At 49.0% G+C, this 26,568-nt stretch overlaps 1 protein-coding gene across 2 annotated transcripts; it reads right to left on the reverse strand.

The window, feature by feature from the left end:
* Positions 1-474: 474 nt before the first annotated feature.
* On the reverse strand, positions 475-23,989 carry ZBED4 (zinc finger BED-type containing 4). Of its 2 annotated transcripts, none has more exons than XM_076006902.1 (2): positions 23,874-23,989; positions 475-6,056 (listed from the first exon to the last, which is right to left on the reverse strand). In XM_076006902.1, the coding sequence occupies exon 2, from the start codon at positions 5,703-5,705 to the stop codon at positions 2,187-2,189; it is 3,519 nt and encodes a 1,172-aa protein (XP_075863017.1). In that variant the 5' UTR covers positions 5,706-6,056; positions 23,874-23,989; the 3' UTR covers positions 475-2,186. The 2 variants fall into 2 exon arrangements, with proteins under 2 accessions (XP_075863017.1, XP_012645038.1); XM_012789584.3 differs by lacking the exon at positions 23,874-23,989 and adding an exon at positions 23,393-23,603.
* Between the last annotated feature and the right edge of the window lie 2,579 nt (positions 23,990-26,568).

The following is a 26,568-nucleotide window of genomic DNA, read 5'->3' on the forward strand; positions in this document are numbered from 1 at the left end:
CCAACAAATGTGTCCTGAAAAGAGCTAGTGAGTCTTTTCAGCCCCGTGATCTCTGCCACGATCACTCAATTCCACTGGAGCAGCGTGAAGGTGGCGGCGGACAACAGGCACAGGAATGGCTACGTATCCCAGGGACATTTCACTTAGGGAAACAGGCACAGTGCCAGACCAGGCCCGGGGCTGCAGTCTGCCGCTGTTCCCGGGCCTAGACTGCGGCTCTGCACAGCGATCGCTGCTGCGTCCCAGAAGCCAGCACAGGCCCCGAGCAGGAGGCACTGCACTGCTGAGAGACTGCCTGGATACGATTCTGCCCGTGAGTTACACCGGCTCGTCCTAGAGGGAAAAGTCGTGTAGCTCAGTATCCCAGAATTCTGAGCCTGCTACCATCCCAGATACTGTCCTGCAGCGGCACGGCCAAGGCTGGGCAGGAACTGTTGCCCCTACCCCCCTCCACCCCCTCCCACCCCAGGGGAGCTGCGATGGAGCTGCGGGTGAGGGAGCCGGGTGGTCGGTGGGATCCACCTCCCGCGGCCCTGTCCCTGAGCACTCCAGAAACAGACTGGTCTCAGGGGACAAGTGCGCAGTAACTGCGGGGGAGGGCGCGGCCACCCACTGGGCTGCTCGCTGGGCTCTTCCATTCTGGCACCACCCTTGGAGCAACATTCGCTCTGGACACAAGACCTGGACAGTTCCCGCCATCGTCAGCACCGTGACCAGCATGGCTGCTGTGACAATCACACCTCCACTGTGCCAGTGCCGCCATGGGGTTAGGGTGAATTTCAAATGCTACGTCGGTCTGGTTCTTGGATATTGGCCCACAAAGAGGGTGCCTGCTTTATTACCCTAAAAATAAAAAGCCAGTGTCTGCCAGCACTAGAAAATTCCAAACAAAAAGTTTAATTTCAGAAACTGAGTTCACCATTTATAAATACACTAAAACAGTCAATGCAACTTTAGATTAAGCATAGGTACAGTATTTTAACAAAACAGTAACTTTTCTAAAAAGTCGTAGGCAAGTGAGTGATTTGTCTCACCCAGAATATTTAATAGGTTTGAAATGAGAAACTTAACCTTAAGATAAAGCAAAAAATTCTGAAGACATAATTATTAAAAGAATCTGACAACCAATACTTCATTCTGATGTCCGTGGGATTCTAAGATATCCCAGCGATGGCTGAATCTTCCCTATCATAAAAAAAAATCTAAACACCTAAGAATACTCTTACAGCTGTAATATAACCAGCTTCTTCCCTGTTAATAAGCCATCTCTTCTAAAAAGAATTCTACACATAATTTGATCAGTGCACACATTTTAAAAGACAGCTTCCTAGCGCAGAGACACTAAATCAGAGGCGTGGAGATTTAAACAGCAGACCCTCTGCTGTGAACAAGTCACATTATGCACTGGCTAAACAATGAGCGCGAATGTATAAATTCAGACCAGATTTCAAAGGTGCTCATGATAAACAGTTGAGATCTCTCTGAGTTAACTGACCATGTAAAACCTAAACGCAAAGACCTGAAATGGGAAAGTTCTTGTTACCAAGTAACCACGTAACTGACACTCCAGGATATATTGAAGTTTAGTTCTGTTTTCAAATGCCACGTCTCTGTTGCAGTAAACAGTTACCTTCCAGAATATTCTCTGTACTCCTAGACATACTTTAGAGCCTGCAGTTAAGAACTGCTCAGTCAGGATGGCTTGACCTCCACCTCCTATTTACAGATTTCATCTGACAGCCACAAAAGCTGCTTTGTTGCAATTAAAGCAATGTTTAACTAAAATACAGTACCTGATTTGTGGGTTTTTTTTTTTTTTTTTTACATAATTGAGTAAAAAGCCTACAGAATAAAAATTATTTACATCTTTTCTGCCGTTCTAGCAAAACAAATTACTAAATCCCAGCTTTTAAAAAACTTTACAGTTATGAATTAAAACCTAGTCATCGTATTTCATAGTGGACAATACAAGCTATTTCTAGCGGACTTCTTAAAAAACACACCGCGCTACCTGGCCTGAAGGAGTGGGAGGAGTAAGGCACCTGCAGAGTTTCGGCGAGAGCTGGAGTCGGCCCTGAGAGTGCCTGGTCTGAGGCCGCGCGGCCCCGGGCGGAGTCGCAGCCCGGCACCAACCGCCGATGCCCAAGAAGCAACGACATCGCCAGTCTGGGGCTCCGCTGTGAGCTTCAATACTGAAAGTAGATTAAGGGGAGGTTCACTTTCAAAAAGATAAGTTTTTCGAAATGTTCCATCATGAGCCTGGACTGGCCGAAGCTGCCGTTCTCAGTGGGCGTGCTGAACAGCTTTTCTGAAGGGACGATACTTGGGGGACAGCCCAAAAACCTGACGGCCAGAGCCGACAGCCCCGGCCAGGACGACTTCTTGAGGTTCCAGTAGGCGAGCGGGTCACAGCCGTGTTCCAGCACCTCCTCCTCCAGGTATGCGAGCACCATGTCCTCGGGTAGCTTCTCCCTCGGACCTTTCTTCTTCATCTTGGCCATGAGCGACCACAGGCTCTCCTCTCCGGTCGAGTCTTTCGACGGGGAGCCTGCGGCACGCCCGTTGGAGGCAAGCGTGTCGTCTGAGGTAGAATTCAGTATTTCTAGTTCCCTGATTAAGTCCTGCTTGTACTGCTCCGCCTCCTCCTCTGTGAACAGGGAGGCTTTGTAACGGGGGTCCAGCAGCGTGGCGAAGACGTACCTGGGGTCGTGGAGGGTGGCGGCCAGCCGGCTCACCATGGCTTCCTTCAAGGACTTCAGCATGGTGTCGATGCCCATCGTCTCCCCGAAGAGCATCTCGACCTTCCTGGTGAGGATGTGGATCATGGGGATGACCTGGCTGAGGGTGGACACGTGGGCGCTCATCTCCCTGCTCGCCGCGTCGAAGGGCTTCAGCGCGTGGCACACGGACTGCATGACCTCCCACTGGTCGCAGCTGATCAGCTCTCTGAAGTTACACTCCACCGACATCTCGTTGATGGCCCGCTTCTGTTCGACGAGCCGCTCGAGCATGTGGAACGACGTGTTCCACCTGGACGGCACGTCCTGGATGAGGTGGTGCTGCGGCAGCGCGTACTCCCGCTGCAGCTCCGCCAGCTTCTCCTTGGCGCGCGGCGACCGCTGCACCCGCTCGCAGACCTTGCGCGCGATGCTGAGCAGGTTCTGCACCATCCTCTGGCTCTTGATGGCCTCGCTCACGATCAGGTTGACCGTGTGGCTAAAGCACTGCACGCTCGTGTACTCCCCGTCGTTCAGCGTCTTCCCGATGCTCGGGTTGTCGGTCACCGTGATGCCGATCTGCAGGCCGATGGAGGTCACCCAGGCCTCCCACCAGCACTCCAGCTGCTTCTGGATGCTGTTGCCGCTGTAGTCGCAGTCCACCTGCGACACGTCCAGCAGCGCCGAGCAGTGGTGGTCCTCGCAGCGCGGGCGCGCTGAGGACTCGAAGGAGACCCAGTGGGCCGTGAGGGTCAGGTACTCGCGGGTCTGGCTGCTCATCCATATTCCAGAAGTGAAGTGGATCACACCACTCTCGGCTTCCTTGAGATGCGACATGATGACCTGCTTCACATTGTCGTACATGCCTGGGATGGCCGTCCTGGAGAAGTAAGACGGGGAGGGCAGGGAGTACTGAGGTTTCAAGTATTTGAGCAGCCTGTTAAAGCCAACATTGTCTACAAGGGAATATGGCTGAAGGTCAAGTGCGATCATTTCAGCTATGAGACTGGTGATTTTTTTGGCAACGGGGTGAGAATCATAAAACTTCTCGTTGGTGTCATCGAAGGAGGAAACTCCTGACGACTCCGTGCTCGGCGGCGCACGCCTGTCCGGGGGGGAGGGCCGTGCTGTCTCCGAGGCGTCGGTCTTCAGCACGTTGCCGTGGAACCTCTGCAGGTGTCTCAGGAGGCAGCTGGTGCCCAGGTTGGTGGGCTTCTTCCCTCTGCTGATAGTCCGGCCGCAGTGCAAGCACACGACTTTAGTGGAGTCTGCGGAGCAAATAGAAAAGTGATTCCACAGCTTTGAGGTCTTTTTGCTATTAACTGGAAACATAACCTGATTCGTTTTTGTGACCATGGCTGGCGAGTCAGTCAGTTTGGAGGAGGAACTTTCTGCAGAAGCCAAAGTGGCATACGGAGAATTGGCCAGGCCCGCACCCAGAAAGGCCCTCTGGCTCCCGACGACCTCAGGATGGCGCCTGTACAGGTGCCGCATCAGACAGCTGGTGCCCACGTCGCCCTTCTTCCCGCGGCTGATGACGCAGCTGCAGTACCTGCACACCGCCTTGAGGCTGTCCATGGGCGCCAGCGAGAAGTGATGCCACACTTCCGACTTCAGTCTCCTCATGACCTTCTTGTTCTGCTGGAAGACAGCACCGGACTCAAACGTTCGGGGCCGCAACCCGTGGGCCGGCTGCTTCTCGGGAGAGGACGCGGGGGCCTCCCCGACGTCACCGGAGGACGACAACACGGACACGGCTTCCAGCAGCGCGTCTCCGGGGCTCAGATGTGACGGCAGGTCTTCCGCCAGCCGGTCGGGAGAGGAAGAAGCGGAAGGGGTCTCTCTGCCCGGCTTTCCTGGGGACGAGGACGTGGAGCTTGGATCCCCCTCGGGGGACAGCAGGGCGGGCAGGAGGGTGGGCGGGGCGGAGTAGAGGGCGGGGACGCCCGCGCCGCCGTTCTCCTGCAGCACGATGGAGCGGTGCGCGCGCCACATGTGCCTGATGAGGCAGCTGGTGCCCAGGTCCTTCCCGTTCTTGCCCCGGCTGAACTCGTTCATGCAGTGGACGCAGACGGCTTTGGAGTTGTCCAGGGGCGACAGGTAGAAGTGCTTCCAGACGGCAGACCTCCTCCTGGACCCGGACGTGCTCTTTGGCAGGGGGAGGTTCTTCTCTGCCGTGTGCTCTGTGGCTTCGTCGTAATGGAGAGGGGGCAGGTGGGGAGACGACCCAACCAGGGCTTCTTCCCGGCCGTACTTCTCAGAACCGGATATGTCGGAGGAGACTTCCTCAGAAGAAACCGCAGACACGGATTCCTCCGTTATCCGATCAGGGGATGGGATCTTGGGTGCCATTTTCTGGACAAGCTTGATGGGCGAGAGTATGGTGCTGAGGTCTCCCGCCTCTGCGGGCTGCGGCGGAAGCAGGAGCGAGGGGGACGGGATGGAGGACACGGCGGACAGGCTCCCGTTTTCCTGAATGAGCACGGTGGGGTGTGCTCGACGCACGTGCCTCATGAGACAGCTTGTACTTAAGTCCTTCTCGTTTTTACCCCTACTAAACTCTTTCATGCAGTACATACATATTGCTTTAGTGCTATCCCGAGGAGAGATAAAGAAATGTTTCCAAGCCGGGGACTTCTTCCTGGAGCTTATGTTTCGGCTGCAGAGGAGGCTCTGCGTCACGGCTTCCATGGCGACGTCGTACAGCGTGCTGCTGTACTGGGAGAACAGAGACCCGTAGTCATCCTCGCTCTCGGGGGGCAGGTGCTTCCCAGGGGGCTTCCCGTTGCAGCTCGCCTCTCTGGCCTCCGCCTGCTCATCGCTGCTGTCCGTCTGATTCATGTCCTCTCGCTCCCTTTTAAGGTCCACTCTTTCCAGACTGTGTGCAGGAGTTGGATCATCATCATCTTCTTCTTCTATTTTAAAATTTATTTTATCAGAAACAAAATCACTGTCCCCTTTGGGACAAGTTTCCAGGTTATCCTCCATGACTGACCATAACTATTCTGGCTGCTTCATCATATTAACATCTTAGGCCAATAAAAAGTTGATCCAAATGCTCATTTGTGCCCCCAAATGTAGATTATCTTCACTTTTTCATAATAATCCCATCTTTCAGGATGCTTCTATGAATATGGCTGATCATAAATATTACTGAGAAATAGAGTAAGTAGCTCATGTGAACACATCATCTTAGAGCAGTGGTCACCGCTTTCCAGGAGTTCTACTATTAAATACTTCATGGTGTAGACAAAAACTTATGCAGTGGAAACTCGTTTCTTGTCGTAAAGGCTGGGTGCCCGCCATCTTGATAGCACACACATGGTCCTTTTGCATTACCTATAAAAGACAAAATCAAATTAAGCACAGAGCTAAATCATACATTTTAAATCAACACTGTTATGGATACATCGGCCTACTTATGCATAGAAAAAATATCCACAATGGAAAACTGGAATAGAAAACCCTGTCTCCTGGCTTTCAGCAATCCACTTACATGATAAAAATACCCTACCAGTGCTAAATAGGCAAAAAGTAAAAATACAAATTCAAATGCAAATGGCCTACTCATAAAGGACTGGGGAAATATACAGTAAAACCCACAATGGTATAAAGAGGTCATTTTCATCTGGAATTTATGCCCTCACCCTTTCGGGGGCAAACAGTTGACCAGAGGGACTTGAAGCTGCTGCAATTGGCCAAGCTGAATTCCTCAAAACCAATTCCTTCTGCCTTGCTGTGAGAACTAACACATAAAACAGGAATTTTTAAAACTCCAGTTGCCCATCAATTCACAGACTAAAACCCAAATATAAAAAAAGATGATGATTCCTCTACCCAGGAAAGGATAAAAGTCCGCAAGAGTAAAGCCGCCTTAGAAGGCCCCTTCCTCGGTGACGCCGCCCTGTGCAGGGACACGGCCGCATGGACACAGACAGGCACGGGGGGACAGCAATCGCCAGGAACCGCGAGACCGGAACTGCAGCAGCTGCTGGAGGTGAAGGCACACGGTGCTATGAAAGGTAACAGAGCAGGACGGGGCCTCGAACAGGAACAGTGAGGCATGAGGAGGCGTGTGGGGCAGGAGAGCAGTCTGATAAAAAAGTGCCAGCCAGGTGTGGAGGTTCACACCTGTAATCCCAGTGCTTTGGGAGGCCAAGGTGAGAGGATTACTTGAGGCCAGGAGTTCGAGACCAGCCTAAGCAACATAGTGAGACCCCATCTCTACAAAAAACAGAAAAGTTAGCTGGGTGCGCCTGTAGCCCCACATACTGGGGAGGCTGAGGCAGGAGGATCCTTTGAGCTGTAGTGAGCTATGATGGTGCCACTGCACTCTAGCCTGGGTGACAGAGTGAGACCCTGTCTCTAAATAAATAAATACATAAAAGCAGGGACCAATGTGGCAATATGGCACCAAATACTACAGGAGTATTTCACTATAATAAAACCAGACTCTAGAAAACTTGTAACAAACTTAGTTTTAAAGTATGACTGGGCATACAGGAAGTGGGAGAGTTCTCCCAGGGACACAAAGGGAGGTGGCGATGGATGGAGCGCGGCCATGGCCGGCTGTGCACACAGAGGCTATCTGAGGGCAGCACCCAGCCAGCCCAACGCCAGGCCCCACTGATGCCACGCTCCCGAACTGCGCAGGAATCAAAGTAACGAGTAACCACATAAGTTACTTTCCAAACCCAGGTAACTGACAGGGAAAGGAAGTGCTATGGATACTATTTTGGGGGCCGGGTGTGGTGGCTTGCGCCTGTGATCCTAGCACTCTGGGAGGCCAAGGCATGAGGATCGTTTGAGCTCAGGAGTTTGACACCAGCTTAAACAAGAGCGAGACCCCATCTCTACTAAAATAAATAAATAAATAGATAGAAAGAAATTAGCTGGACAACTAAAAATATATAGAAAAAATTAGCCAGGCATGGTGGTGCATGCCTGTAGTCCCAGGTACCTGGGAGGCTGAGGCAGGAGGATTGCTTGAGTCCAGGAGTGTGAGGCTGCTGTGAGCTAGGCTGAGGCCACAGCATTCTAGCCTGGGTAACAGAGTGAGACTCTGTTTCAAAAAAAAAAACAAAACTATTTTGGGGACAATAGCCTTAAGCCAAACCTGTCTGAGACAAAGCAAGATGTATGGTCACTTGATGAAGTGCTCTTGGGTTAATAAAAACTGTGAGCTTCCACCAGAAACAAATGCAGGTTGTTTCTGAAAGAAAGCATTCCTGGTTTCAAACTCCTGGCCTCAAGTTGACACTCCTGCCTCTATCTCCCAGAATGCTGGGATAACAGGCAAGAACCACCATGCTCAGCTGAAAGCATTCCTAATAGTGAATTCCACAAAGTTCAGCCAGATAAAAACTCAAAATAAAAAATTCGCATAAAAATAAAGTATCACTAAATGCACAAGGAAAGAAGCCACCATGAGTGAAAGTCAGCAAAAGCAACAAACAACAGATTTAAAACACCACAGACTCCACTTACTAGAATTAACACATACGAGACATAAAATAATTATATATTATATATAATTGTATTTCTTAACACATTATATATTAAGTTAAGTATGAAATGTCCGGTTTCCTCAAGTACTGAGTTTGATAGTTAATCTCTCTGACATTTCACTTTGACACATCTTGTTTTATTTTTATTGCAAAGGTACATCCTCAGCCTTTCAAATGCATGTTCTGGCTTATGATTATCTTTCACTTTTTTTTAAGAGCAATTTTTGTGAAACTACAGATTAAGTCGAAATTCCGTGTTATTTTTGAATATTAGTTCCGTCGTGGAACTGATGCACAGCACACAACTCAAAATATCGACAAAGTGTTTGGGAAGGACGTGGCTAATGAATGCACAGTACATCGATGGCTGAGATGTTCCATTCTGGTGATTTTAATCTTGAAAAGGAGCCACGTGGGAGACCTGAGACCAAGGTGGAGAATGGTGAGCTGAAAGCTGTCATGGAAAGGAATCCACCTCAACCTAGGCGTGCGTTAGCAGCAAGGTTTGACGTTACTGTTCCGACAACATCAGACAATTTGAAACAGATGGGCAAGGTAAAGAAGCTGGACAGACGAGTTCTGCCATGAATTAAACGAGCGTCAGAAGAGAAATGGTCCGGAAGCTTGCCTTTCTTTGCTGTCGCAACATAAAGGTGAACCACTTCTACCCCGTATTGTGACGTGTGATGAAAAATGGATTCTTTTTGACAATCACAAGCGTTTTGGCACAGTGGCTGGATAAAGATGAAGTGCCAAAACACAGACCAAATCCGAATGTTCGTCAAAGAAAGCTAACGGTGTCTGTCTGGTGGTCCAGCGCTGGTATTATCCACCACAGCTTCATGAAACCTGGTCAGTCGATTACAGCAGATGTCTACTGCGACCAACTGGATGAAGTGATGAGGATGCTTTCAATTAGGCAGCCGAGATCGGTCAACAGAGGCAGGCCGATCCTCTTACAAGACAATACTCAACCACATGTCACACAAACACTGCTCAACCACAGCAGCTGGACTCAGAAACCGTCTCCCACTGTATTCCCCAGACCTTGCACCCACTGACTGCTACCTCTTCCAGGCTTTGGACCACGTCTTGCAAGGAAAAATATTCAATTCTCAACATGCTGTGGAAAATGCCTTTCCCAATTTCATCACTACTCACTCTCCAGGCTGCACTGCAGGCATGATTAAGCTACTGTTAAGACGGCAAAACTGTGTGGATAGTTTAGGTGTATACTTTGATTAATTATACTGCTTCTTATTTGAGATACAATAAACTACACTTTTGATTTGAAATTGGACATTTGATATTTAATGACCTACTATATTTCACATATAATTCTATGTGTGTGCATATATATAAAGTTTTTTTAAAAATAAAATGCAAAAAACAAAGAAAAATGAGCAAAAAACAGACTGTAAAAAGTGAGAAGCCAGATTTGGAAAAGAATCACACAGAACAATTAGAATTAGAAATATATGCAAATCAAAGCCAAAATTAGATACCAAGTCATACCCACTAAGATGCGTATAATAAAAAAGATAGACAGAAGTATTGATGAAGAAGATGTGGAAAAATGGGGATCCTCATACTCTTCTAATGGGAATGTAAAATGCCACAACTACTTTGGAAATCAGTCTCACGGTTCCTCCAGAAATTAAACACATAAAAGTTATGACTCACCCTGGCAATTCCACTCCTAGGTACATGCCCTAGAGAATGAAAATTCATGTTCATACAAAAACTTGTTACATGAACATTCACAGCAGTATTACATCGACCAAAAAGTGGAAAACACCCAAATGTTCATCAACTGATGAACAGATTAAAAAATGTAATTTATTCATACAGTGGCATACCACGCAGGCATCAAGAGGAACAAAGTTCTGATACATGCTACAACATGGGTGAACCTTGGAAACATCAAGCTAAGCGGAAGAAGACTGACCAGATGATCATATACTATATGAGTGAATTTATATGAAATGTCCAAAACAGGCAAAAACCATAGAGACAGAAGTGACTAGTAGTTGCCCGGAACTAGAGCAAGAGAGGCACGAGGGTGACTCCTAATGGATTCAGTTTCTTTTCGAGGTGATTAAAAGTCCTGGAATTATATAGTGACGATAGCTATAAACTTATGAATATACTTTTTAACGGTATATTTTATGGTGTGTGAATTATATCCCAATAAAATAATTTTTAAAAACCAATTATAAATACATAATTTTGGAATTAAAATCAAAATGAAGGAGGCAGTTGATTAAAATCAGCTGGAAAAAATTAACACGCTGGAAGCCACATCTAAGAAAATTATTGAGAAACCAGTATTGACAAGAAAACATGAAAAATACGAAAGAGAAGAGTCACAAAGAAGAAAATAACGAAGGTCGGAGATGGGGGAGAGGCAATATGTGAGATTACAATTCCAGAAGTAATGGAAGCATAAAGTACACCAGACTAAGTAAAAGGACTATTAGAATTCCAGTCCAAGCACAGACACGTTGTAATGACACTGCAGAATGTAGAGGCAGAGGGGGATGTTGATAAGTAGATCTTAAAAGCGGGTAGACTTTTCTGGATCTGAATTTTTTTAAAAAAGGGTAAAAGTTGGGCAAGGTGGCAGGTACCTGAGTCCCAGCTACTTGGGAGGTCAAGGTGGGAGGGACTGCTTGGGCCCAGGAGTTCAAGGACAGCCTGGGTAACACGGTGAGACCCCATTTCAAAATAAATTAAATTAAATTAAAAAATAAAAGTAAAAAATTATGAACAAAAAATGGGTAGAGAAATGGGCATACTACATACATATCTGAGTCTATTAAGAAAATATTTGAGGGGTGGCATTATAACTAAGTTTTAAGCAACAGATACTATTCTCTTAATATGGTGAATTATACTGTTTTATTTTTGAATGTTAAACAAACTTTGCAGTCTTGGCATTAATCCTACTTGGTCATGGAATATTATACTTTTTATATATTGTTGGATTTGACTGGGTAAAATTTTAAAGGAAAATTTATTTTTGTGATATTAGTCTGTGATTTAAAATTTTTTTAATTATGAAAAATTCAAGCATTTACAAAAGTAGACAGAGCAGTAAACTATATCAAATGAACCCTCATGTGCCCAGTACTATGTCTTAACAATTATCAACACATGGAGAAGCCTGTGTCATTTGTATCTCATCCCATCCCCCACCCTAACTGGATTATTTGAAACCCTAATAAAATAGTATGTAGTGGTATCTTATTGTGATCTTAATTTACAACTCCCTAAATGACTAATAGTGAACAATTTGTTATGTGTTATTTGCCATTTTGTATCTCTTCATTGGTCAAGTGTCTGTTCAAATATTTTGCCCATGTTTACACTGGCTTATATATTTTCTTATTATTGAATTCTTGAGAGTTCCTTTATATATGTGGAAACAAGCCATTTATCAAGTATATTCTTTGCAGCTATTTATTCCTGGGCTTGTGGTTTGTCTTCTCATCCTCTTAATAGTACATTTTGAAGAGTAAAAGTTTTTAATTGAAGCCCAATTTACCAATTTTTGTTTAAGAGATATGGTCTCACTCTATGGCCCAGGCTGGAGTGCAGTGGTGTCATCACAGCTCACTGCAACCTCAAACTCTTGGGCTCAAGCGATCCTCTTGCCTCAGCCTCCTGAGTAGCTGGAACTACAGGAACACGTCAACATGTTTGGCTAATTTTTTAAATTTTCTTTTGTAAAGAGAGGGTTATGGCTGCTATGTTGCCTAGGGTGGTCTCGAATTCCTGGCCTCAAACCAATTTGTTTTTTTAACAGATTGGGCTTTTGGGCTCCTATCTAAGCAATCTTTGCCTAACCCAAGGTTACCTAGATTTTCTCCTGTGTTTTCTTTTAGAAATCGTATAGTTTTGTATTTAGATCTTTGAAGGATTCAAGTTCATTTTTCTGCACAGGGATATCTAATTATTCTAACACCATTTGTTGAAAAGACTATCCTTTCTCCACTAAGTGCCTTTGTATTTTGTCGAATATTAGTTGCCCATATATGTGTGGCTCTATTTCTGGATTGTGGGTTTGTTCCACTGACTTCGTCCTCTGTGTTTGCATCTACCACATAATCCAGCCATTCCACTCCTAATGATTTAGCCAGGAGAAATGACAGCCTATATACAACTTTCACAGCAGCTTCATATGTAATATCCAAAAGCTAGAAAACAAATTATGATATATCCATACAATGGATTACTACACAGCAATTAAAAAAAGAATGAATTACTGATTACACACAATGTGGATGAATCTCAAAACAATCACGCAGAGTGGAAGAAGCCAGACCAAAGAGCAGATTGGTGGTTACTGGGACAAGTGGCAGGTGTGTGGGATGGAAGGGAGAGACCACAAAGGGCACAAAGAAACATTCAGGAGTGGTGGGTGTGTTCACACTCTTGATTGTGGTGATGGTTTTATAGATACATAAATACGTCCATATGAAGATGTATATAAAAATGTTCACAGCAGCTGTTTGTGTGTGTGTATATATATGATATATATCAGACTGTGCATTATAAATATGTGCAATTTATTGTGTATCAATTATACCCAAATAAAGCTGTTGTCTTAAAAAGGCAGGGATTGTCAGAATAGATAAAAAAGCAAGACTAACCATATGCTGTCTACAAGAAACACAATTTAAACATAAAGACAAAAATAGGTTAAAAATAGAAGGGTAGAAGAAGGCATACCCTCCTAATACAAATCAAAAGAAAGCTGGAGTGTCTATATCAATACCAGGTGAAGATTTAAGAATAACACAGCAGAAGTAATAACGAACATGACGTGATTATAATGGGGCCAACTCACCACACCACATCATCCCCAAGGTGCATTTATTATTAACAGACCTTCAAAATTTATGCAGCAAAACTGACGGAACTAAAGGGAGACCAGACTAGTTCACAATTACAGGTGGAGATTTCAACACACCTATTCAACAGTTAATTGAATAGTAGAAAATCAGTAAAGATTTAAATAACACTGTTATCAAAGTTGATGTAACTGACATTTATTGAACAGTCCAACCAACAGAATATGCATTATTTACAAGTGTACACACAACACTCACCAAGATAGACTGTTTCCTGGATGATAAACCACATCTCAATACATTTAAAAGAACTGAAATAAAAGAAGGGTTTCTAACAAAGGAACTGAGTGAGAAATCAACAGAATATCTGGAAAAATCCAGAATACTTTCAAATAAATAACACTTCTAGATTATGCCAACTATCAAAGAAAACATCACAAAGAAAATAAAGTAAATTTAATCTCATAATAAGCACAAGGAAGGCTGGGTGGGGTGGCTCACATCTGTAATCCCAGCACTCTGAGAGGCCAAGGTGGGAGGAATGTTTGAGCTCAGGAGTTCGAGAGCAGCCTGAGCAAGAGTGAGACCCCATCTCTACTAAAAATAAAAAAATTAGTCGGGCGTCGTGGTACATGCCTGTAGTCCCAGCTACTTGGGAGGCTGAGACAGGAGGATTGCTTGAGCCCAGGAATTGGGGGCTGCAGTAAGCTATGATGATGTCACTGTACTCTACACCTCAGGTTGACAGAGTGAGACTGTCTCAAAAAAAAAAAAAAAAGAAAAGAAAAAGAAAAGAAAAGAAAAATTAGCCAGGTGTAACAGCATGCACCTGTAGTCCCCTGCTACTCAGGAGGCTAAGGAAGAGGACTGCCCGAGCCCAGGGCTTGGAGATTGCAGTGACCTTCGAGATGCCACTGCATTCTAGCCCAGGCAAGACCCTGTCTCTCTCTCTCAAAAAAAACCAAAACAACCAAGACTGAAGAAATGGCTTATTCCAGATCTGATGCAGGAAGAATACAAGATGAGCCTAGAACATCTTGGCATACCAGATAGCAAAGCACCTCTGAAAGACTACTAAAATTATGTCAAAAGGATCTAGGAACCAACTTGCAGAGGCTCTCACTGTCCAAAGTTGGGACAGTTTAACACATTAAATATGTTTAAATGTATGAATTCATAATATCAAAATAAAAATTCCTAATTGATCACCCTTGGAGGATATGAAAATGATTCATAATTTTGAAAATAAATTAAAAGAAGAACCAAGCATTTATCTTCAGTTTCCCACATGAACTGTAACATCAACAGCAGAGGAGAGGTTTCTCTTTAATAGAAGTCAGGTAATAAGCAAAGAACCAGTAACTGAACCAGAACATCACAATGTTGTCACTTCTCACAAACTTATGCAAACAGGTACGTCACTTCTCACGAACTAACGCAAACAACATCACAATGTTGTCACTTCTCACGAACCAACGCAAACACGAACTATCAACGGCTGCCAACGTCGAAAAAGAGGGCCCTCCAGACATCAGGTGCTTCCTGATGGAACAACATAGCACCCCGGAAAAGGAGTCTCACTGGATGTCAAACCTGAATCTCACAAGCCTCCGGACCTGTGGTCCCCAATCCTTGGGCCACAGACCAGTACTAGTCCGTGACCCGTTAGGAACCGGGCCGCAGAGCTCCCACCGCCCCATGGAAAAACCGTCTTCCATGAAACTGGTCCTCGGTGCCAAAAAGGTTGGGGACTGCTGCTCTAGACCCAATTAACAATTTATAGGAAACCAGAGGGTAGAGGAACACATTAAACCTCACCAGACGAAAGCAATCAGCAAAATCTAGACTGAGAAACACAAGTCCAACCACTGAGTTTCCTCAGCAAATAGCTTCCATGGGAGGAGGGGTGTGTGATGTAACCCGCAGGGTAAGACTGACGGGTCATTAAAAGAAAACAGGTAAAACGTAATATTTAGAGGTGCTCAGTTCAATCATAAAACTATAAAGGAAAGGAAAGAAAGAACTGCCATAAAATGTTGGTGGTAATTTTTTTGTTGGCAGAGAGGGAGATGAACCTGGAACAGGCATGTGGAAGGCAAAGTTTTATTTCTTGATCCAAACAATGGTTACAAATGTACCCACCTTATAATGCCTTCCAATAACTCATTAGGCTATACATTTATTTTATTCAGTTTCTGTATCTGTGCTACACTTTGAAACAGCAGTCCCCAACCTTTGTGGCACCAGGGACCAGTTCTTAGGGGTGACACGGGTGACGGGGAGCAGCTATAAACATGCTCACTCGCGCTCACCTCCTGCTGACCCTCTCCTCTTCCTGAGTTTCATGGAAGACAATTTTTCCACGGACTGGGGTGGGGGCGGGGGAGCTATGAGGCTGGGTCCCTAATAGGCCACGGACTGGTACCGGTCTGTGGCCTGGGACCACAGCTTTAAAATTAAAAAGGTTTAAAAACACACTGATGAAGCCACCATGACTAGGTGTTGAGGTGTCGGTGCCAGGGGCCCCTCAACAGACCAGGGCAGAATCAGCCCCACACACGTCTGCGCACGTCACACGTGTTATGGTGTGATGCTGCAGAGTAGTGCAAAAGGAGCATCTTTTAAATAAATAGTGCTGAGACAATGCAATCTCACACCATCCCCAAAATCAACTCCAGGTGGTAGATGGTTGAGCTGAAGGCAAAATAATAAAGAATGTAATACAGAAAATATCCATATAACCTTGATTTAGGGCAAAACAGGACTAACCATAATAGGGAGATGGGTAAATCAGGCCATATTGAAAGTTAAAAATCCATTAGAAAATCCCACAAAACTCTGTTCTTCGAGAAATAACATTAAGAGGGTAAAATAACTAGCCTCACAGTAGAAGAATTTAGAAAAAAGGGCAAAAGTCTTAAACAGGCACTTCATCAAAGAAGCTATCCAAACATCAATAAACACATGGAAAGGTGCTCAGCCTCATTAAAAAAATCAAGGAAATACGAATTAAAGCCCCAACAATATTCACCTTGTAGCATGGCTAGGCGCACACACACACACACACGCACTAATGCTAACCTAACAATGCTGGGTGTGTGTGAAGAGCTGCAACAGATCAGAACAATCACACTGGGAACAGTTTGCCATCACCCGCTAAAACTGAACGACATGTGCCTAAGCATGCCACAGTTCCATGTCTCTGTCCATTCAGGCAGCTATAACAAAATGCCATAAACTTGGCGGCTTACAAATTTATTTCTCATGGTTCTGGAGGCTGGGCAATCCAAGACCAAGGTGCTGGCACACTCAGTGCCTAGCGATGGTGTGATGCGGTTCACAGACGGCGCCTTTTCCCTGCGCCCTCACCTGGTGGGAGGGACGAGAGAGCTCTGCCTGGCTCCACCTATAAGGGCACCAACCCCATTCTTGAGGGGCCTGCCCTCATCACCTAATCATCTCTCAAAGGCCTCATCTCCTAGTGTCACCACTCTGGGGGGGGGTTTCAACATGTGAATTTAGCGGGAGACACAAACGTTCAGTTTATAGCACATGTTCACAGGTACATGCCCAAGAGAAACGCTTGCATACATGCAGTAAAAGACAAGTACAAAAATGTTCAAAGCAGGCCGGGCACGGTGGCTCACACCTGTAATACTAGCACTCTGGGAGACCGAGGCAGGAGGATTGCTTGAGCTCAAGAGTTCGAGACCAGCCTGAAATAAGAGCGAGACTCTGTCTCTACTATAAATAGAAAGAAATTAATTGGCCAATTAATATATATAGAAAAAATCAGCTGGGCATGGTGGTGCATGCCTGTAGTCCCAGCTATTCGGGAGGCTGAGGCAGAAGGATCACTTGAGCCCAGGAGCTGGAGGTTGCTGTGAGCTAGGCTGATGCCACGGCACTCTAGCCCAGGCAACAGAGTGAGACTCTGTCTCAAAAAAAAAAAAAAAAAAATGTTCATAGCAGTACAGACGGTCCCTGACCCATGATGGTTCAACTTATGATTTTTCAACTTTATGACAGGTTTATAGGGCTGTTATGTCATCATGAATCAAAGAGAATCTGTATTCATATTGCCAAAATCTGGCTCATGATTAGATACATACTGTGATATATGCAAGGAATCAAATATCATATAGCAATCAAAATGAAGAAAGCTATCATTGACTTCAACAAATATGACATGGAATAAAAAAGCCAGACACAAAAGAACACATAGCACTTGATGCCACTTATGTGGACCACAGTAGCAGGAGTTGCATGATAGCTCCTTCCAGCTCCTTCCAACCTCCACCCTTAGGCCAGGGACGGGACGCACTACACCAATTTAGAAAGTATCACCACTTAGGACAGTGGGTGCCTAAATTAGGACCAGAGACTGAGGGGAGAGGAGGAGAGACGTAGAAAGGAGGCATTCGGATGTAAATTTTAAAAATCAAAGAACTAAAAAAACTATATAATTTTTAATTTGTACCGATTATGCCAGTATGAACTCACAATGTTTTAAAAGTGTATTTCCTAGGCTGGGCGCGGTGGCTCACGCCTATAATCCTAGCACTCTGGGAGGCGGGTGGATTGCTCCAGGTCAGGAGTTCGAAACCAGCCTGAGCAAGAGCGGGAGCCCGTCTCTACTATAAATGGAAAGAAATTAATTGGCCAACTAAAAATATATACAAAAATTAGCCGGGCATGGTGGTGCATGCCTGTAGTCCCAGCTACTCGGGAGGCTGAGGCAGGAGGATCAATTGAGTCCAGGAGTTAGAGGTTGCTGTGAGCTAGGCTGACACCACGGCACTCACTCTAGCCTGGGCAACAAAGTGAGACTCTGTCTCAAAAAAAAAAAAAAAGTGTATTTCCTAGCTCTGTCCACCAAAAGGATATAAGCAACACTTGACAAATGCAATGAACACATCTGATACCTAGATCTCAGTTTTGAGTTGCCTTTCAGCACCTGAAGGAACCAGAGCACTCTGGAGAAATGGCGGACGGCACCTCTCTTCTGGAAAGGTGAGGCCGGGAGGCTGGGCAGAGGCCACGTGCACCGGAAGCCATGCACGGGGTGAAGGGGACAGAGGAGCCAGCGTGGAAGGGCTCCAGGTGGTCACATTTGACCACCACAGAACAAGAGCAAAAGATGTGAGCAGACTATGATATACTGAATAAATAAAAACCCATTAGCTCACTTTGATATTCAAAGAAAGAAGAAAAATAAAAACATTTGCCGTGATGCAGTGACTACCATACTGTCTTACCCTGAAAATTAGTAATAAAAATCAAGCATTTGTCCTTTTTTTACAAAAAAAAAAAAAAAAAGAAAGAAAGAGAGATCAGGTCTCACTCTGTTGGCCAGGATGGAGTGCAGTGGCACGATCTCAGCTCACCACAGCCTCCAACTCCTGGGCTCAAGCGATCCTCCTGCCTCAGCCTCCCAAGAAGTAGTGGGAACTGCAGGCACCACCATGCCAGGCTGTCCTGTCTTTTCAAGAGGTAATGAGGGCCGGGCATGGTGGCTCACATCTGTAATCCTAGCACTCTGGGAGGTCGAGGCGGGAGGATCGCTCAAGGTCAGGAGCTCAAAACCAGCCCGACTGAGAGACCCCCGTCTCTACTAAAAATAGAAAGAAATTAATTGGCCAACTAAAAATACATAGAAAAAATTAGTCAGGCATGGTGGCGGATGCCTGTAGTCCCAGTTACTCGGGACGCTGAGGCAGGAGGATTGCTTGGGCCCAGGAGTTTGTAAACTAGGCTGACGCCACGGCACCCTAGCCTGGGCAACAGATTGAGACTCTGTCTCAAAAAAAAAAAAAAAAAAAAACCAAAAGAGGTAATGAATGAGGGAAACAGAAAAAGAAGAAACAGCAGCATTGGAAAGTCAGTATGCTGCTGCCTCGTGGTTCTGTGAAGTACCAACACCACACACCACGAGGAATGCTACAGGAGCAGGTGTTCACTTGCCCCCACGATGTCCCCCCTCGATGACCTGCTAACTGCGGGACAGGAGTACGTTTAAAGGGCCAGTGCCCTGTCACCCCAGTCCCCGAGGGACAGGCTGCAAAAACAGCACAACACGACGCACACTGCAACACCCACACAAACGTGCCCCAAACGTGCCACCTGGACCCAATCCAGCCTCCGGCTGCCAGATCACAGGGCGCACGCAGGGGCAGAGGAACAGAGAGACACCACGACGACTGTGATCCGTGGCCCTGGACTAGATTCTGGCTCGGAAAAAACAGCCACCCAAGACGTTTTGGGGACAGCAGGGATCTGACTGTGGACTGAGTGGCTCTGGATGACACCGAGGGGTTGCTGACATTTCTTAGATGTCACTGATGATGCGATTGTGATTATTGGGAAGAATGTCCTTCTCCGTTTTCCTAGGAGAAAAGGATGCTCCGAGGTAAAGTGTCTCAATATCTGCAATTTCTGTCAAAAAGAGTCTGGCAAGCACCGGACAGGTGGCAGTCACGGTGGCTCCATCCATCTGGGGGCAGGGCACAGAAGAGTGCCAACACTCTGTAAGTTAGAAAGCTCATAATGTAGCCTTGAAAGAACTGAAGCATATTTGTGTTTAACTTGGAGCACACGTGCTCTCAGCGACCTGTCAAGTCCACCCAAGGAATCAAAGAGCTTAAATCAGGTGCCCAGCCTGGTTCAAACGGGGAGGTGGCAGGGTTCCCCACTGAAGATATAAATTAAGATCTGGTCTACACCTGAGAGTAACTTCAATAACACATTCTGAGAGTACAGAGCCAAGCTAACATCCTAGGGGTTGCAATAGCATCAACTGCCTCACAGCCAGCAATTCCAAGAAGAGCCACTGTACCATTAAAGAAAAGCCATCATCCAGGACTCGGCTAAACTGAGACAGGGAACACAAAGCCAAAAACCAAAGACAGGTGCAAAGGGTTAAACTTTAGAAACCTAGAACCGGAGCTATTTCCATGAGATGTGGTTAGAAACCCTGATAAGGCTACCTTGGAAACAAAGCACATTCCAAAGCAAGTAAACAGACCACATTAAGGTCAGTTGGTCCCTGTTCTGTCCCTGAATTGTTCTGGGTCACATACCAGGGCTGCTTGGGTTGTTCTGATCACTCTTTTTGTGGGTCCCCTGTACTGAACACCAGCACCCTCGACACCTACCCTTTCCTTCGGGGTACAGGCAGTCCCCCTAGTGACAGGCCTGAAATCGAAGCTGTGGCTGAAAGCTGCTGGGAAGAGTCTTTCACTTACAGGATGAGGAACACGGCTTCTGTGATAGTAACCGGAGCTCTCTGGCACAGCACGCAGCTCCAGACCCTGCTCTCTCTGTCGCAAGCAGGTGGAGCAGAGATCCCAAAGTGAGCTTTGGGGGAGAAGCCAGCCCCTCAGGGTTTCCATCCGTGGAGGTCCTGAGGCAGGAGGGCAGAGCGAGTGCAGGGCCCGCTGGTCCACAGGGCCAAGGCGTCAGGTCTTCCCATCCAGACTAATGATGGGCGGCTGCAGCTCACACAGAGAGCACCCTGGAGGGCCAGCAGGGAGGGGCCCAGCCCCACCTGCAGTCTCAAGCCAGTATCAGCTGTTTTTATTCTATGCAGCCTTCGCTGGGAAAGACACATACCACAGCTGCTGAAAGTCCTTCACCTAGAAGGAGAGATCAGAAGCAGAGAGTGCACCTTGTCAGGTGCGGGGGCTAGCATCTTCAGTGCATGTCATTTAAGCTGTATGTCCACCAAATCCCCACAGCAATCCCTGAGGAGCTGGGGAGGAGGCTTTACCCACAAGTGTGCAGCAGTGCGGCAGGAGGCTGTGCCGCCTGGCAAGGCAGCCTCTGCACCACAAGGATGCCTCCCCCAGGGGCCTTCGCCCCGCTGCCCCGGGACCCAAACATGCCCTCCCTCCGAGGTTTTCCCCAGTACATTTCTCAAACTACTGAGCATCACCTCTGCCCTCATCTGCCAGTAGTTTTCCTCAGAGCATGTACTGGGCCTCTTTCTCTGGTTTACATCGACTGTCACCGCAACTACTATGTTCTCCAAGGCCAGGGCCTTTTAAAACAACCATCATTGCCCCAGCGAGCAGAAACTACAAGAACGCTCCATGCAGAGTTCACCACCTCTATCCCTCCCACTCCCCTGCCTCAGAAATAAGAAAGATTTTGTTTTATTCCTAGCAATGCCTTCCAGAATTTGAATTACCAAAAGCACGCATCAAATAATTAGCAAAGAAGCAATCTGAGGCCAGGCAAATTGGCTCACGCCTGTAATCCTAGCACTCTGGGAGGCCGAGGGGGGGGGATTGCTCAAGGTTAGGAGTTCGAAACCAGCCTGAGCAAGAGCGAGACCCCATCTCTACTATAAATAGAAGGAAATTAATTGGCCAACTAATATATATAGAGAAAAAATTAGCCAGGCATGGTGGCGCATGCCTGTGGTCCCAGCTACTCGGGAGGCTGAGGCAGGAGGATAGCTTGAGCCCAGGAGTTTGAGGTTGCTGTGAGCTAGGCTGACGCCACGGCACTCACTCTAGCCTGGACAACAAAGTGAGACTGTCTCAAAAAAAAAAAAAAAAAGCAATCTGAGGATCTAAGGTATTCCAGAATGAAGAACAAACAAGACACTGAAAGGTGGGGTACAGGAGAAGGGTACGGAAGACTGGGATGCAGAAAGCCAGGCCACGGAGGGACGGTGACAAGAGCAAGGTGCTATGACGCAGACACTAAAGCAGAAGGCCAGAACCAGGATGCTGAAGGATGCTACGGGCTGAAGGCGCCCTGACCGCCTCTGCAGTGGATGTAAGCAAGACTACAGATTCCTACAGCTGCATCCTCAGGTCTTCAGATTTCAAATGACTTGAAAATCAAAAGTAATGACAGTCACTAACTCTCTGAACGGCTATGTGCAGAAACACACAGAAGGAAACAGAATGCTGGCCAAGGCAGAGCTAGCCTGGCCTCTACTCCGGGGCCTGGCCCAGCTGGGCCCAGCAGCTTCGCCTGCTCCCTCCTTGCAAAACCAGCATCACAGCAAAGGAGAAGGGAATCGGACTAGAAATAGAAACTGAAGTAGCTGAAGCCAAGCAAAGAAAAAAGTGCACAAAGTGAAGAGAAGGACAGCCCGGACCACAGTCACTTACTGCCCCTCACGCGCCCAGGGCTGCACTTCCCAGCGTTCCTCACTCCAAAGTCTATGCCCACCCGGGATCTGAAACCCACACGTTTCTTTCACTACATAAATATTGCATATCAGCTCCATACACAGAAGTCAATCAACTCCCCTAATAATTTACTCAAAACCATTCTCCAGGGGAATGTATGATGGGTTTGATTTTTATATCAAATCATTAGGCATGGAGAAATACCTTTTAGAAGTGTTAAATGTTCCTACTGTATACTTAAAATACAAAACAAAACAACACCACCATTCCCCAAGGTGTGGGGGCATTCTTCACAACAGCTTGAGTTGCTCACTGCGTATGGGAGCAGGGGATGTGGCTGACATTAAAGAACATAGTTTTCACATCCAAAAACATCAACCACCTTATTCAGGAATTAACCAGAACAGAGGGCAGGAGGACTGTTACCCCCTATTAAGAGGACTAACTTTCTTTCAATATAGGAGATTGATGGTGTCCTCTGCCCAAAAGATTGAGCCTTTGAAACTTTTTGAATATTCACAGAACGTCTCTTAACTTGTGCTAGATCTTTTCCTGAGAAAAAGCAAATTATGGTAAGCAGATACAACCTGTTTAAGGACTGCAGAAGTGTGCATCGTCGTATGAACATCCTACTGGCAACCCTCAGACTGGCGAGTCCTGTAAACTTTGCTCTCGCAAGATAACTCCGTTTAGCAACTGAAATTCATGTATGATCGAAACCTGGCTTAATTTCGTAGCGCTTTTTTTTTTAAAAAAAAACCCAAAAACTCCAACTAAATCCTTCCTAGTCTCTTCATCTTACCATCAACCAACCGCACGCAGAGAAAACATCAGAAGTTAATATTTCCATGCAAGAAGTCACGAGGATGCCCTTAGCTTTGGCAGACTGGACTCACCGTTAAGGTCTAAAGTGGATTTTCTAAAACTATGCACTTAATCCGATCAGAGTTAACTTCAAAACAAATAACTTCCCTTTTTACAAACACCAGGACACCCACAGCAGCTTCTCGCGGCGGCCCGGGGTGGCGGGGACGCGCTTCCCCGAGGGGCGCACGGGTCCTGCGAGAACCTCCCGGAGCCCGGGGCGTGGGCGACTCTGAGGGGACTGAGGCGGTGCGGGTCGCGCGGGAAGGACAAAGGGGGAGACGCAAGCGGGGCAGGCTCACCCGGGTGGGGAAACACCCCGGGAACTGTGACTGGCAACGTGCGTCTCTTCCTTCTTCACGCGATCGGACGGTCCCGCCGGGACACACGCGCGGCCGCCCCAAGCTCCACGCGCGCGGCGCCGAACTCGCGTCCCCGGCGCCGCGGTCCCGGCCGGCCTCTTCCCGGGACGGACCGCGACTGACAGGGCGCGCGGACCCGGGGGCTCGGCCGGCGCTGACGCGAGGGGGACGGCCCCGACCCGGCCCGCCCGGAGCCGCCCGGCACGTGGGGCCGCCGCGGGCCGCGCCGACTTGGGGCCACTCGGGCGTCCTGTCAGCGCGGCCGCCGCCAGCTGTCAGCGGACCCGCGTCCGCGGGGACCCCGGCCCGCGCAGACAATAGCGGCCCGGCCCGGCCCGGCGCGGTCCGCCCGGCGGGACGCGGGACGCGGGGACGCGGCGGCGGGGGCGGCGGGGCGCGGCGGCGCCGGCCGCGCACTCACCTCCGCGCCCGGCCTGGGGCGCGCGGCTCCCGCCCGGCTGCGCACGACGGACGGCGCGGGCGGACGCCCATTCATTAGCCGCGGCTTTGTCCGCCCGGCCCCTCCCGGCCCCGCCGCCCGCCGCCCGCGACGCCGCCGGACGCTGCGCCCCTCCCAGGGCCCCGCGCGGCGCGGGGCGGGGCCGGCGCGAGGGGCGGGGCCGGCGCGCGCAGGCGCAGTCCCCGCGCACGCGCCGCGCCCTAGTCGGGGGCCGGCCGGACGGGCTCCTGAGGCCGGAGCGCCGCGGAGCGCTCAGGGGGCGGGGCCGGGCGGGCCCGCGCAGGCGCCATCCGCGCGCCGGCCCCGCCCCTGGTCCGGTTGGCAAACCACGCAGGCGCAGCGCGCCGGAGGGCTGGCGGGGTCCACGCGGCGTCTTCCTGTAGCTCCGGCGTCGGCGGCTGCCCGGCCGCGGAGCGCCTCGCCCCGTGGCGGGGACCCCGGCCCGCCCGCCGCGTGCCGGGCACTGAGCCCTTGAGGCTGAGGCGATCGGGCTTCCTGGCGCGGGCGGCCGCCGGCCACGAGGCGCTGGAAGCGGCCACGCGGTGCGGCCTCCGTGCCCGGAGGAAATGAGGCGGCTCGCGCGGAGCCTCCCGACGCTGGGACGCCGGTGCCCTGCGGGCCGAGACGCCCGCCGGCCGCCCGTGCCGACGCCCCCGGGCGCGAGGCTTTCTGCGCACAGCCCCTTACGCGCCAAGGCGAGACGCGTGCGTTGACTTTGTAAGTCGTGACGTGACGGCGGCGTGGAGCCTTGCGTCGGCAGCTGTTCTTACCTTCCACGGGCCGCACGGGAACCGAGTCCTGACGCCCCAAAGGGCGCCGCTTTTCGTTCAGAGCTGAAGCCTGCGTTCTTAGGAGGGCGGCCAGGCCTGCAGTGTCCGACGGCTCCTGCTCTCCCCTGCTCTCAGTTCTGCAGCCACCCTGTCCTTTGCTCGACCTCAGGGCCTTTGCACGGCTACTTCCTCTGCCTGGCATGCTGTACCCCAAATATGTGCCAGTCTCATGCTGTCACTTCTCCGGACCTTTGCCCAAATGTCACCGTATTGGGGGAAGCTGTCCCTGAGCATTCTCCACCCGTAGCACTACACTTTCCTCATCCCCTCTCTGCTCTCCGTTTCTCTCTGACACACTGTACACGTGTTTTGCTTGTGCTCGGCCACTCCCACTAGCGTTGTCACTGCAGGAGTGCGGGGACTTCTTGGTTGTGTGCGTCTAGGGGTCATGCCCAGTGCCAAGAAGAGCAAGGCCTCCTGAAGCCTTATGGAAAAGGTTAACCGAGCCCCCACAGTTGCCTTGGCACTGAGCTAGGTGCAGAAATGGAAGATTCCTAGAGCAACAGCTCTTCCCAGAGGGCCTCACCAGTGAGTGCTACCCGGAGAGTGCAGGTTGACAGGTCCCTCCTGTGCCTTCCAAACTGCGCAAGGCCAGCCAGGTGTGGCCTGTTCTCTGATCCCTCACAGGAGGGATCTTGTTTTGTATGTAGGCGTGGCCTTATAACAAGGTCCAAATGGAACACTTTGGAGCTCAAAAGGGCATGCTACTAAGCTTGAAGCCAGAGCCCATCATAAACTGGGACTGTCCAGCAAGCAGGACCATGGTGACTATCATCTGTAATCCACTCATGTAATCTTTTTTTTTTTTTTTTTTTGAGACAGAGTCTTGCTTTGTTGCCCAGGCTAGAGTGAGTGCCGTGGCGTCAGCCTAGCTCACAGCAACCTCAAACTCCTGGGCACAAGCGATCCTGCTGCCTCAGCCTCCCGAGTAGCTGGGAATACAGGCATGCGCCACCATGCCCGGCTAATTTTTTCTATATATATTAGCTGGCCAATTAATTTCTATTTACAGTAGAGACGGGGTCTTGCTCTGGCTCAGGCTGGTTTTGAACTCCTGACCTCGAGCAATCCTCCCGACTCTACCTCCCAGAGTGCTAGGATTACAGGCGTGAGCCATGGTGCCCGGCCTCACTCATGTAATCTTTGATGAGTGCTTTCTAGGTGCCCAAGATACTGCATCTTATTTTTTCTTTTAGCTGCACCAAAGTGTGAGGTCCTGGGGCCAGGCAGGCGTTTTACCCAAGTTCCAAGCACAGACTGAGCCCCAGGAAGGTGGGGATGAGCAGCAACTGCACAGGGCGCTGCCTGTCATGGGTGCTCAGTCAACCCTGGGGATGCGCAGTGGCTGGTGCCTGGCGCCCTGTCCACTGGGGCTGTGGGTGGGCCCACGTCCTCCCAAGGCAGGTGACCCTCCTGCCTGGAGCAGTGTAGCCGGTGGAGGGTTCACCCCAGAGGTGTGACCTGGGGTGAGCTTCTTGGCTGTGAATTAGGATTACCAGTCCAGATGGAGGGGATGGTGTCACTTGCAGCAGCTGGGTCCCCTGACCCTGGTGACCACTGGTCACTGGAAAGGCACAGACCTCGCTGTGCCAGGGTCCTGAGGGCGAGGACTGAAGGGAGGGTGGCCACCACCAGTCCCCTACAGTAGGTGCAGTGGGCGGAGCCCCGCGGCACATTCTCCAGACTGGGGCCTGTCGGTTCCCTGCCTTCCCCTCAGGACAGCGCGAACTGTGGGGGCCCAGCGGATCCGCCTGCGGGCCGGGCGGGGGCAGCGGGCGCGCCCTTAAACCGCAGGGCTGCGGCCCGCCGCTGGAGAAGGCTCCGGG

The sequence above is a fragment of the Microcebus murinus genome, chromosome 10 (genome assembly GCF_040939455.1).
Source record: "Microcebus murinus isolate Inina chromosome 10, M.murinus_Inina_mat1.0, whole genome shotgun sequence".
In the NCBI taxonomy this organism is placed as follows: Eukaryota; Metazoa; Chordata; class Mammalia; order Primates; family Cheirogaleidae; genus Microcebus; species Microcebus murinus.